This window comes from Gopherus evgoodei, chromosome 6 (genome assembly GCF_007399415.2).
Source record: "Gopherus evgoodei ecotype Sinaloan lineage chromosome 6, rGopEvg1_v1.p, whole genome shotgun sequence".
Classification (NCBI taxonomy): Eukaryota; Metazoa; Chordata; order Testudines; family Testudinidae; genus Gopherus; species Gopherus evgoodei.
In genome coordinates this window covers 133,743,146-133,756,348 of record NC_044327.1, presented here as the reverse complement: position 1 = coordinate 133,756,348, position 13,203 = coordinate 133,743,146, and the positions used below count along the sequence as shown (strand labels likewise).

The 13,203-nt window shown below is 51.0% G+C and overlaps 1 protein-coding gene across 2 annotated transcripts in view; it reads left to right on the top strand.

Moving 5' to 3' along the window:
- Positions 1–12,054, top strand: part of GALT (galactose-1-phosphate uridylyltransferase) — a 91,247-nt gene extending 79,193 nt beyond the window's left edge. Inside the window, exon 10 of one of the 2 annotated variants that reach the window (XM_030566370.1) lies at positions 11,808–12,054. In XM_030566370.1, coding sequence (XP_030422230.1) covers positions 11,808–11,927 — 120 coding nt within the window. In that variant the 3' untranslated portion in view covers positions 11,928–12,054. The remainder of the gene's footprint in view (positions 1–11,807) is intronic. The other variant, XM_030566367.1, reaches the window with a different exon arrangement.
- Positions 12,055–13,203: the final 1,149 nt, after the last annotated feature.

The following is a 13,203-nucleotide window of genomic DNA, read 5'->3' as shown; positions in this document are numbered from 1 at the left end:
CTGACAGGGCCACGCTGACAAACCCGGGGCTTGACTGTAATGTCCCTGGGCCACCCCAGGCTGCCCACAGCATCGCGCTGCGACACCAGATGGGCATCATCTGACCACCTGCCAGTCTGAGCTGTTTAGTCCAAGAGCAGGGCACATAGGTAGATCTCCTGGAACTGACAGTTGGCTACACAGGTGTAGCGATGCTGCCTCTGGCGGGACACCTCTGAGAGTGCCAGTTCAGGACTAATCGCTCAGAGCAGGGCAGTTACAGCCCCAGGCTGGGGTTTTTCCACCTCTAAGGCAAACCAAACCAGCCAGACAGAGACGGCTTTGATTTCACCCCACTGGCTAAGCACAAGTCCCACAAGCAATTCCCGTTGACACCCCAGTTTCCTAGTATCACCACAAGTGCCACTCGTTATGGGGGTGAATGGTTCTGAAAACCAACACCCCAGTAAAAGAAAACGGTTCTCTCGATCCCAAAGGACCAAGCCCCAGACCCAGGTCAATATACACATCAGATCTTACCCACAAATCACGCTGTGGCCAATCCTTTAGAATCTAAAATCTAAAGATTTATGCATAAAAGGAAAAAGATACAGATGAGAGAATTGGTTAAACGGAATCAGTTACATACAGTAAGAGCAAAGTTCTTGGTTCAGGCTTGTAGCAGTGATGGAGTAAACTGCAGGTTCAAATCAAGTCTCTGGAGAACATCCCCCACTGGGATGGGTCATCAGTCCTTTGTTCAGAGCTTCAGTTTGTAGCAAAGTCCCTCCAGAGGTCAAAAGCAGGATTGAAGACAAGATGGAGGCGTTTCCAGGGCCTTTTATATCCTCTGCCATGTGGCTTGTGCTTCCTTTGTCTCAAATACAAGCTGCCCAGCCGTGCCTTGAAACCCTTAAAGTTCTGTTCATAGGCAGGTCCCTGCATGCCTTGCTGAGTCACAAGGTGTATCTGCCTTCTCTCAATGGGTCAGTTGTGTAGCTGATGGTCCTTAATGGGCCATCAATTAGGCTAGGCAGAGCTAACACCAAATTATCTGGGGTGTCACCCAGAAGCACAGCACAAGTGTGAAATACAGACAGTATAAAGCCAATACTCATAACTTTAAATACAAAAATGATGCATGCACCCAGAGAGCAAATCATAACTTCCTCATAGACACCTCACTTGACCTCTCCTGTACAAGATTTGGTGCCACTATATGACCATGGTTGCAACCCTGGTCTAGACGATCACAGTTCACGTCAATAATGTCACAACAGGTTGATTTCAAAATGGCTAAGACCAGCTAGAAGGTGAGTCAGTGACATCACAAGCAGCTCAGCCAATGATCAGACACTTGCGTTAGCTCTTAGGGATGGAGTTGGCTGGGGAATTGTCTCACATTTTGCAAAAGCAGCTGCGGGAGCTGGAGCCAGCACGAGCGAGGGGGAGGAAGGTGCTACATGCCATGGGAGGAGGGGAACCGATGCCACGATGCAGCAGGGGAGGAAATGCAGGCAATTGGCCAGGCTGGAATGGAGGAATGTAAAGAAGAGCTACTATTGTTAACTGCGCAAGCCCCACCTAAAGGGAATCACACCAGCAGTGTAGGGCCTATGACTCATAGGTGAGCAGTTCTGAGTCCATCCCACGGAGGGCAGTGGTGCATATACACACTTGCTTGTTTAGTTGGGCATTTAGGCAAACCTGCAGGTCTCATTCTCCATTGCACCTTGTGCAGCCATTTACATCTGCCCCAAATGGATCAGTCTTCTCACAGTTACACAGGCGTCAATCCAGAGTGACTCCACTGGCACTCTGGGCTGGATTTACACTGAGAGAACCGAGTGTTAAATAACAAAAGGGGAAAAGACAGCAAGGGCCTCAGACTCCAGGGACTTGCAAACCCCAACAAATAGATTTGGAGAAACCTACGATCTGGTCTCCACATGAAAGTTGTTTTGGCACAGCTTCGTCAGTCAGAACTACTGCCCTGGCCAGTGCTGCTCTGCTGGCCCAGCCCTGGGTTTAAACGCAGCTGTGTCGCTGGACGAATGCCTCCATGAACGTCGCTGGCAGACTTCAGGGAGATGGGAAAACCTCTTCGGTCGGTGCTGGCTGTGGCTCTGCGCTCGGGTAATGCTGGCACATTATCGCCAATCCCGTCTCCGTAGAGAAACCATCCCCGACCTAGGAATTCAGTGAGGTTTTCGTGTTCCCAAGCTGCAGCCACAGAGAGGTGAACGAGTTCATTCTTCTTCATCTGGGGAATTTTAACACACAACCTCTTCCCCGGTCGTTATTTGTTGGTGTCAGGGATTTTAAACGAGCAAGTCCAAGGCTAATTTGGAGATATTTATTCTGAAGCTTGTCACATTGGAATTATCGAATTTGGCCTGTAAGCTCCATATGTGCTGGCTTCTACGGGGGCGGGGGGTTGGGGGGAGCCAGTAATTATCTGCAGCAGGAAGGATCAAAATTCTAATGCCATATGTTCCTTACTGATTCCACTAACTCAAATATATCTCCCCGTCAGGCACAGTGATGAATGGGGCTCGGTGCTGGCAAGGACTTTCAACCCCCTCAGCTGAAATAAACAGGCTTGCTAGATGTGAGATTTCATTTCCCAAAAGTGGATTCAAACTAGTCCCGTCTGGTGAGACAGATTTTTTTCCCTCTCCTTCTTCCCTTTTTCAGTGTCTGACATCCTTGCCGGCGCTCAGAGGATCGGTGGGGACAGTGTGGTGCAGCAGTGCGCTATAAGGCCGGGTGATCGAAGCTAATGGGTTTCCATCCTGGCTCTTTCTATTTATGGTCCTTAACTCGGGTCTCCTGGAATCGGGCTCGATCTCCTGGAGGCTACTGAAGCCAGTCCAGGAGATTTTAGATCAAGAGTCTGGTGGTGCAGCGGGGCTAAGGCAGGCTCTCTGCCTGCCCTGGCCCTGCGCCGCTCCTGGAAGCAGCTGGCACATCCCTGAGACCCTTAGGGCGGGTTGCCAGGGGGTCTCCATGCGCTGCCCCCACCCCGAGCACCAACTCCGCAGAGCCCCTTGGCCAATGGAAGCTGCGGGGTTGGTGCCTGCAGGCAGGGGCAGTGGGAAGAGACCACCTGGCCCCCCTCCCAGGGGCTCCAGGGAGGTGCCGGCTGCCTCTGGCAGTGTTGCGGGGCCAGGGCAGGCACAGAGCCTTCCTTAGCCCTGCTGCACCATCAACTGGGAGCTGCCAGAGGTAAGCTCCACCCAGACAGAGCCCGCACCCCTTACCCCCTCCTACACTCCGACCCCCTGCCCCAGCGCTGAGCTCCCTCCCAGAACCAGCACCCCAAGCCCCCTCCTGCACCTCACCCCCCTGCCCCAACCCTGAGCCCCCTCCTGCACCCAAACTCCCTCCCAGAACCAGCACCCCAACCCCCTCCTGCACCTCACCCCCCTGCCCCAGCCCTGAGCCCCTTCCTGCACCCAAACTCCCTCCCAGAACCAGCACCCCAAGCCCCCTCCTGCACCTCACCCCCCTGCCCCAGCCCTGAGCCCCTTCCTGCACCCAAACTCCCTCCCAGAACCAGCACCCTATACTCCTTCCTATACCCCACCCCCTGCCCCAGTGCTGAGCCCCCTCCTGCACCCAAACTCCCTCCCAGAACCAGCACCCCAAGCCCCCTCCTGCACCTCACCCCCCTGCCCCAGCCCTGAGCCCCTTCCTGCACCCAAACTCCCTCCCAGAACCAGCACCCCAAGCCCCCTCCTGCACCTCACCCCCCTGCCCCAGCCCTGAGCCCCTTCCTGCACCCAAACTCCCTCCCAGAACCAGCACCCTATACTCCTTCCTATACCCCACCCCCTGCCCCAGTGCTGAGCCCCCTCCTGCACCCAAACTCCCTCCCAGAACCAGCACCCCAAGCCCCCTCCTGCACCTCAACCCCCTGCCCCAGCCCTGAGCCCCCTCCTGCACCTCAACCCCCTGCCCCAGCCCTGAGCCCCCTCCTGCACCCAAACTCTCTCCCAGAGCCTGCACCCTATACTCCTTCCTGTACCCCACCCCCTGCCCCAGCCCTGAGCCGCCTCCTGCACCTCAACCCCCTGCCCCAGCCCTGAGCCCCCTCCTGCACCCAAACTCTCTCCCAGAGCCTGCACCCTATACTCCTTCCTGTACCCCACCCTCCTGCCCCAGCCCTGAGCCCCTTCCTGCACCCAAACTCCCTCCCAGAGTCCACACCCTGCATCCCCTCCCACATCCCAACCCCCTGACCCTGCCCGGTAAAAGTGTGTGAGGGTGGGGGAGAGCAAGCGACAGAGGGAGGGAGGATGGAATGAGTGGGGTGGGGCCTCGGAGAAGGGGTGGGCAGGGGTGGGACCTTGGGGAAGGGGCAGGGCATGGTGGGGCCTTGGGAAGGAGGTGGCACGGGCTGTTTGGGTTTTTGTGATTAGACAGTTGGCAACCCTCTCCTTAGCTGCCCCTCACCACTGCAGTATCTGAGCACCTCAAAATCTCTACTGGATTCACCCTCAGAGCACCTGGGAAGTGAGCAAGTCCATTTTACAGAGGGAAAACTTGCAAGTCCCAGACTGGTGCTCTGACCACTAGTCCATCCTTCCACTACAGGAGAGGGCCTGGCTTGGGCCTGGTCCCAGCCAGGACTCCAGGAGTTCCTGTGTGCTGATACTAGTCAGCATTGGCCAATGAGTGCGAGAGGACCCCTTTGACACACTCGTCCTCTGTGGCTTTGGGAGGGACAAGCAGCCTCAGTTTCCCTGTCTGGAAAAGGCAGAGCTGCCGCATGTCACACACCATTCCCAGACCACGTCAGGCCTTGAAAAAGGGTGACAGTCGTGCCTGGGCCGCATGCCGGCCCTTCTGCATGGCGGCGAGTTTCACCCCATGAGAGGCTGAGGCTGAATGTTGCCCCTGGACAGAGGGCCCAGCATGAGGCCTTGGCACCACTTAAACCCTCCTTTGTGGCCTCACGTGGGCCGTGAGTGGGGCAAAGGCCTGGGGTGGGCGCTGAGAACGCCCCCCTGACGGCAGACGAGGGCTGCTCTGTCACTGGGCATGGGGGGATGAAAAGCCTCAAGTCTTACAGTTGGCTGGCTAACGACGGAAACTTGAATTATGTTGAAGAAGGGTCTGCAGTGTCCTTTTTTCTGTCACTCCCCTCCCCACCTGCTGCACACACGATCCCCCATCCTCACCCAGCAGGCTCCTCCTCGCCCCTTTCCCCTTCTGCTCCCCGTTGCAAAGACTGACCCTCCTGGGCAGCTCTGCTCCACAAATTCCCTCCCTTCCCCCTCCCGCAGATGTTATGGCTGATTGGTGGTAGGATTATCCAGGCTGTTGTAGCACTAAAATTAATGATATCCGACAATAGTGGAGAGACATCAGTTCCAGATGTGGCATTAGGATTAAAAACCACATAAATGAGACCATAATCTAATATGTTAATGCCATAGCACAATGGGCTAGCACTAGCAAATGATTCATATCATCACGTGCCAGCAGCCAGGGTTGTTACTTGCAAGAAAATATCGGGCCGTGAAAGAAAGGAAAGATAGAATCCAGGAGCTCCCAGCGAGAGCTCGGAGCCAAAAAAACAACAACCGCTCATTAACAGCAGGAATCCATCTAGAACAACCGCTTCACCTGTCACTGGATGGCAGCCACCTTTGGGGAGGAACATGACAGTGCCCGTGAATACTACATGACTGATTAGGAGAAGAGGGAAAAAGAATCCTGCTTCCCAAAGATACTGCAAGGGGAATAATACTGAACCCTTTTCAGAAGCAGATCTCAAAGCACTTCACTATCTTTAGTTATCCTCACAACACCTCTGGGAAGCAGGGCAGTGCTATTTGCCCCACTTTACAGATGGGAAACTGAGGCACACAGCAGCTATATGATTCACCCATAATCATACAAGGAGTTTGTGGTGAACCAGAGCATTAAACCTAGGTCTCCCAACTCCTAGACTTGTACTTTAAGAACAGCCAGACTGGGTCAGACCAATAGTCCACCTAGCCCATTAGCCTATGTGTTGACAGTAGCCAATGCCAGGTTCTTTTTCTTAAATATATAGAGATATACTTATATCTCATGGAGCTAGAAAATCATTGAGCCCAACACCCTGCCTTCAGTAGCAGGATGAGCTACTGATTTTGCCCCAATTCCTAATTGGCCTCCTCAAGGATTGAACTCACAACCCTGGGTTTAGTAGGCCAATGCTCAAGCCACTGACTTATCCCTCCCCTAAGGGGATGAATAGACAATCATCAAGAGATCCATCCGCTGTGGTCCAGTTCTAGTATCTGACAGTCAGAGTCTTAGCAACACCCAGAGCATGGGGCTGCATCCTGACCATCTTGGCTAATAGCCATTGATGAACCTATCCCCCAGGAACTTCTGATTATTTTTTGAACCCAGTTATTTTTTTGGCCTTCACAACATCTCCTGGCAGGGAGTTCCACAGGTTGACAGTGCATTGTGTGAAGAAATACTTCCCTCTGTTTATGTTAAACCTGCTGCCTGCTAATTTCACTGCGGAAAGTGACCTAAGGGCCATAGGGGTTCACAAGCTAAATCAGGTGCTGATTAGGCCTCAACTGGAGTGTTGGGTTAGTTCTGGGTGCCACATTTCAGGAAAATTGTGGAGAAATTGGAGAAAGTCCAGAGAAGAGCAACAGAAATGATGAAAGATCTAGAAAATATAAGCTATGAGGAAGATTGGAAATATTTTTTTGTTTGTTTAGTCTGGAGAAGAGAAGACTGAGAGGGGCCATGATAACAAGAAAAGTTCATCTGTCTTCTTGGGAGTGGTGAGCACTGTGCATGTAGCGTGTGCAGTCTGTTTTGGTGATTGTTAATAAACAGAGGATAAGGATATTACTGTCTAAGGCTCTTTCACTGGTAAAGACCCCACAAACCCACATGGTTATGCCTGAGCTCTGGGAACAGGTCAGGGTGGGTGCCCTAGAGTGTGTGAATAACGGAGAATTTTGTGCGGGTAATGTGACTTGATCACAGTCTAGAAGTACCGATGTGGGGAACAAATATTGGATACTGGGCCCTTCAGCCCAGCAGAGGAAAGTCGAACATGATCCAGTGGCTGGAAGTTGAAGCTAGACAACTTCAGACTGGAAATCGGGTGCACATTTTTAACAGTGATAGTAATTAGCCATTGGAAGAAACCTACCCAGGGTCGTGGTGAATTCTCCATCGCTGACAATTTTTCAAATCAAGATGGGATGTTTTTCTAAAATATCCACTCTAGGAATTATTGGGGGGCAGGTCTGTGGCCTGCGTTCTACGGGGGTCAGACTAGATGCTCACACTGGACCTCTCCCACCACATCCCTCCCCCCATCCCCAAACCCTTCCCTGCACTTTCAAGAGAGTTTTTCTTTTTAAGATCATTTGCAACAACTCCCTGGATAAAAGCTTTTGGCGTCAAGATCTGGGGGAAGTTTGAGAAAGCGTCTGCAGCACAAGCCTGAAATGCTGGGGAAAGGAGGAGCATGGCTGGCAGATGGGCCGTGGGGGGGCTTCTTGGGGAGCCCAGAGCTGCTGAGACCAGTCTGAGTAACTGAATTCAAGCCTGGAAACAGACCTCGTCACTGTCATTAATGCAGCCTGCTGCACATGATTAGCTCCTCCCCCAGGGTACCTCCATATAGCTGGCAGCCCAGCTACATGGCTCTGTCACTCACAGTGAGAACAGGACTCACCGTAAGCGGAGAGCGCAGGCTGGCTGCATAGGGCTGGAAGCTTTTCCACTGCAATGAGGAGGCCGGTGCCATGGCCGCATTGCCTCAGTGGGGTGTATGGGTGGTCTCACTGGGCACCATTCAGAGCCATGCTTACAGCTGCAGTGTGTATGCACCATTGCCCTCTGCTGGATGGAACCAGAACTGCTCTGTTCTGCATCATAGGCCCTACACAGCAAGTAGCAAACAGGGATTCTCCTTTACCTCATGCAGTAGGGGCTTGTGCTTATAGAATAGGAGAACCAGGGATCTATCACCTGCCTTGAATTTCTGTGTGGCTACAGCAGGGTAATAACTGAGCACTCCTAGCCGGTTTGGTCCTGAAAAGGCTCATCACCAATGGAACAGATTCTCAAACGCCCTGGGGAGCTCTTCCATTTTGGCTGGTGCATGGCTGGGGCTCATGATGGTTTTCTTCTGTCTCTTGTATTTTCGAGCCACTTCATCCCTTTTACATTGCTTGGGGGGTAGATGGGTTTGTCATCTTCCTTTTACGTTGCTGTTGCTGTCACCACACAACCTTATGTGGCCAGTTTTCCAAGTCACTCTATTGCCTTTGGTTATGGCACTCAGTGGCCACTGAGGTGTTGAACATGACTGCAACAAGCCAGCTAGTGTGTCTTTGCACCACTGCCCTCTGCTGGAAGGAATCAGAACTGTTCTATTGTGTGTCATAGGCCCCATACTGCTAGCAGATAATGGAAATTCTCCTTTATCTCAGCTGTTTTTATAGCTCCAATCTCTACCACCACCACCACCCCCCCGTGGTCACCAGGGTGACATTCCAGGTGTTTTGTGATCAACGTTTATGCATCACAGATCTAGATGGAGCCCTCCTCCTGTGAAAAGCAAGCCCAGATCCTGGTAATCAAAGCTGCACTCATGGGGCCATGGTTTGTTAGGAGCTTCACAGCACCTATCCCTTAGGGCACCTGTCCGTTGGGCCCATAAGCCCTTCAGTGGGTGACAATTGAAGCAAGGGGGGGTGATGTAGCAGAGGCTGGGATGAGACACCTCCATTTGCTTTTCAGCAAGCGGACAAGCGTTGGGGTCAGCCCTCTGCCAGCCAGGCTGTTAGATGCCTGCTTGCTCCCAGAACAGTGGCGATCCCATGGTTTATACTGAACACAAACTCACGCTCACGTCTGGTAACCAGTCCAGCCAGAGGAAAGCCACAGGAGAGCCTCCTACTGCATGGGGTGCCCAGCTTGCTGGCCCAAAGGGTGGAGATGCTGGTTAAAGGAGAAGCCACCCTAGATCTGCTCTGTAGTAACCAAAGAGCGTGGAACCTGTGCCTGAGCCACGTGACTGCAGCATCTCCAGGAAGGCAGTTCCATGGAACCAAGGGATCTCACGAGTCGGGGCTGGTGGAAGGAGGGAGCAAAGTCTCCAGGGTGGAAAGAGGCAGAGGAATGACCAATTTAAGACTCAGATCCAACCCCAAGGGGGTTTGGAGCCAGGTTTCTGTTTCAGCCGGTTGCAGTTGGCACACAGTAATGAAGTTCTGCATCTGGAACCGAACACACAGAAATGATCAACTCCCGCTCCACTGAGATGACACTTACCACCACACGGAGACTGGGCATTTGTCTAAAAGCTGTGCTCTAGGGATGACTTGGGGGCAGTTCTCCGGCTTGTGCGATGCAGGTCACAACGGTCTCTTCTGCCCTTGGAATCGATGAAGACCAAACCTGCAATGACTTTGTTTGCTCTCATATCCTAAGGCACTGTCAGGCAGCAGGCTTCAGTGCCCAGAGCACCAGGCTGGGAGTCAGGAGACCTGGATTCTACCCCTACCTCTGGGGTCAGTTGGGCAGGCCACTCTCTCTGTGCCTCTGTTACCCCTCCCACTCTTTGTCTGATTACTTCCTGGAGCAGGGACTGTCTCTTACTGGGTGTATGTGCAGCTCCTGGCGCAATGGGCCCCGATCTTGGTAAGGGACTGCCATAGGGTGGGCAGCCCTTTAAGGGGAGAGGGATCTCAGCCCCACCTGTGACCCAGCCAACTGCTACCCCAGGTGGGGAAAATGAAGATGGTCGTGTGACTTAATCAGGCCTCTTGGGGTAGATAATGAAGAGGCCTGGAGAGGAAGGTAGTGGCAGATGGGTGTGGAAACGGCAGGAGGGTCTGGGATAGCAGGGGAGACTCTGCTGCCTGGAGCTGTGGTTGTGGAAGGACTGTGAAAAAGATTTGGGTGTTTTGAGTTCTAGCTGTTTAGAAAGGCTGGGCAGCCAGTCCAGGTGGAACTAGATGACGGTACTTGGACACCGCTGGAAACTGTGCAAGAACTTATAGACTCTAGGACTGGAAGGGACCTCAAGAGGTCATCGAGTCCAGTCCCCTGCCCTCGTGGCAGGGCCAAATACTGTCTAGACCATCCCTAATAGACATTTATCTAACCTACTCTTAAATAGCTCCAGAGATGGAGATTCCACAACCTCCCTAGGCAATTTATTCCAGTGTTTAACCACCCTGACAGGAACTTTTTCCTAATGTCCAACCTACACCTCCCTTGCTGCAGTTTAAGCCCATTGCTTCTTGTTCTATCCTTAGAGGCTAAGGTGAACAAGTTTTCTCCCTCCTCCTGGTGACACCCTTTTAGATACCTGAAAACTGCTATCATGTCACCTCTCAGTCTTCTCTTTTCCAAACTAAACAAACCCAGTTTTTTCAGCCTTCCTTCATAGGTCATGTTCTGAAGACCTTTAATCATTCTTGTTGCTCTTCTCTGGACCCTCTCCAATTTCTCCACATCTTTCTTGAAATGCGGTGCCCAGAACTGGACACAATACTCCAGCTGAGGCCTAACCAGCGCAGAGTAAAGCGGAAGAATGACTTCTCGTGTCTTGTTTACAACACACCTGTTAATGCATCCCAGAATCACGTTTGCTTTTTTTTGCAACAGTATCACACTGTTGATTCATATTAAGCTTGTGGTCCACTATGACCCCTAGATCTCTTTCTGCCATACTCCTTCCTAGACAGTCTCTTCCCATTCTGTATGTGTGAAGCTGATTGTTCCTTCCTAAGTGGAGCACTTTGCATTTGTCTTTATTAAACTTCAGCCGGTTTACCTCAGACTATTTCTCCAATTTGTCCAGATCATTTTGAATTTTGACCCTGTCCTCCAAAGCAGTTGCAATCCCTCTCAGTTTGGTATCATCTGCAAACTTAATAAGCGTACTTTCTATGCCAACATCTAAGTCATTGATGAAGATATTGAACAGAGCCGGTCCCAAAACAGACCCCTGCGGAACCCCACTTGTTATACCTTTCCAGCAGGATTGGGAGCCATTAATAACTACTCTCTGAGTACAGTTATCCAGCCAGTTAGGCACCCACCTTATAGTAGCCCCATCTAAACTGTATTTGCCTAGTTTATCGATAAGAATATCATGCAAAACTGTACTGAATGCCTTTCTAAAGTCTAGGTATACCACATCCACCACTTCTCCCTTATCCACAAGACTCGTTATCCTATCAAAGAAAGCTATCAGATTGGTTTGACACGATTTGTTCTTTACAAATCCATGCTGGCTATTCCCCATCACCTTACCACCTTCCAAGGGTTTGCAGATGATTTCCTTAATTACTTGCGCCATTATCTTCCCTGGCACAGAAGTTAAACTAACTAGTCTGTAGTTTCCTGGGTTGTTTTTATTTCCCTTTTTATAGAGGGGCACTATATCTGGCACTTAATAAATTGGCCCCAGAAGGGGAATCACCTAGGACTGTACAGAGTTTTTAAGGAGTCTTGAGAAGGGGACATGGTTGCTGCAGAGCCAACCCAGGCCACGAGGGTGTGCTCTGGAGGCAGGGACCCTGGAACAGAGAATCTAGATGCTATTGCAATATTAATAAGAATTTCCCATTTCTGGCTGGTTGCCTGCCGCCCCCTCAGCATCACTTCTGCCCAGGGTTTCCCTCTCACCAAGGGTCTGTGCTCTGCTGAGTCTCTGTATCTTTCATTGCTGCCCCAATCTCTCTGCATGCCTCTGGGTGGGGGTCACAGCTCCTCCCCATTTCCCTAGCCTCACTTGCAGATGTCATTAACAAGCTGTTCTCTTCCTCCTCCAGAGCAGTAAATCAAACTGGACCTACTACAGATACCTGCATTCCCCCAGGAGGCCAAAGGGTGGCGCTCACCTGTGTGGGAGTTGGAGCTTTCTCAAGGGCCAGGCTGAGATTCTGGAATGAACTCCACAGGAACCAGAGACCATCCCAAATTCATCACCTTCTACTCAACATGCCAGTTACATTTCTCCAGCAAAAAGAACAGGAGTCCTTGTGGCACCTTAGAGACTAACACATTTATTTCAGCATGAGCTTTTGTGGGCTACAGCCCACTTCATCGGATGCATAGAATGGGACAGGCAGACAGGAGATATTTATACATACTGAGAAACATGAAAAGGTGGAAGTAGTCATGCCAACTAAGAGGCCAATCAATTGAGATGCGCTATCAGCAGCAGGATTAAAAACAAACAAATAAAAAGACCTTCTCCAGGCCTCCAGCAGCATGGGAGTGGAAAATCCCAACCTCTAGTACTCACACACTCATCCCTCTGGGGAGAGGATAAGAAAGAATGAACCGCAGGGGACAGGTGTCAGTCATGCCACTTAATGCATGCCTGGAAGCTGCTCGGATACTGCCAAGAGTGGGACAAGGACCTGCGTAGATCCCGCCTTGCAGCTTGACACTTTGCTGTATCTGAACTCTTCTTATAATCCAACATAGGACTTAGAGATGGGATCAGACTCAGGGTCCAGTGAGCCCAGCGTCCTCTGCCTAACAGCATCTGGCAGCAGCTGTACCAGGGGAAGGTGCAAGAAACCGTCTAGTGCAGTGGTTCCCAAACTGGGGTTCGGAAACCCCTGGGGGTTCGCGAAATGTTACAGGGGGTTCTCGGAAAAAATTCCCTAATGGAGGACAGAGCTTTTTCCTACAGACCCTGGGCAGCACGGGGCCAGCAGCCCGGAGCCCCTGGACTTCCAAGAGCTAAGCAGATCAAAGCAAACACATCTATCACACCAAGGAGATTTAAACTTCAAGAGTCCTTATAAAAACGGAAAGGAAGGTGAATATTTTTTTTGCTGTTTTTAAAATTAAATAAGCAGCTAGTGTTGTTTTAAAATTTATTATGAAGAACAAGTTTAAGCTTTTTTGTAACATGCGTTGTTTGCCTGGATTGCTCAAGCCCTGAATGCTTGTGTAGGAGGAATTCTTTTGAGCGAGATCTTGGAAAAGTGAGATCTTGATAGAGTGTTGCCGTTTTCATAATATAATAAAAGTACTGTAATGATAAATAATTGATAATAAATAGTGTGCAATAAGCATGTCATAAAAACAAATTTTATATTTCCAAGATCACTGTTTATATAATTTATATTCAGGTACGGGAGAAAATCCCTGGAAATATTCATTTTTAAGAGAGGGTTCACGAGACTTGACGTGCTAGTGAAAGGGGTTCAC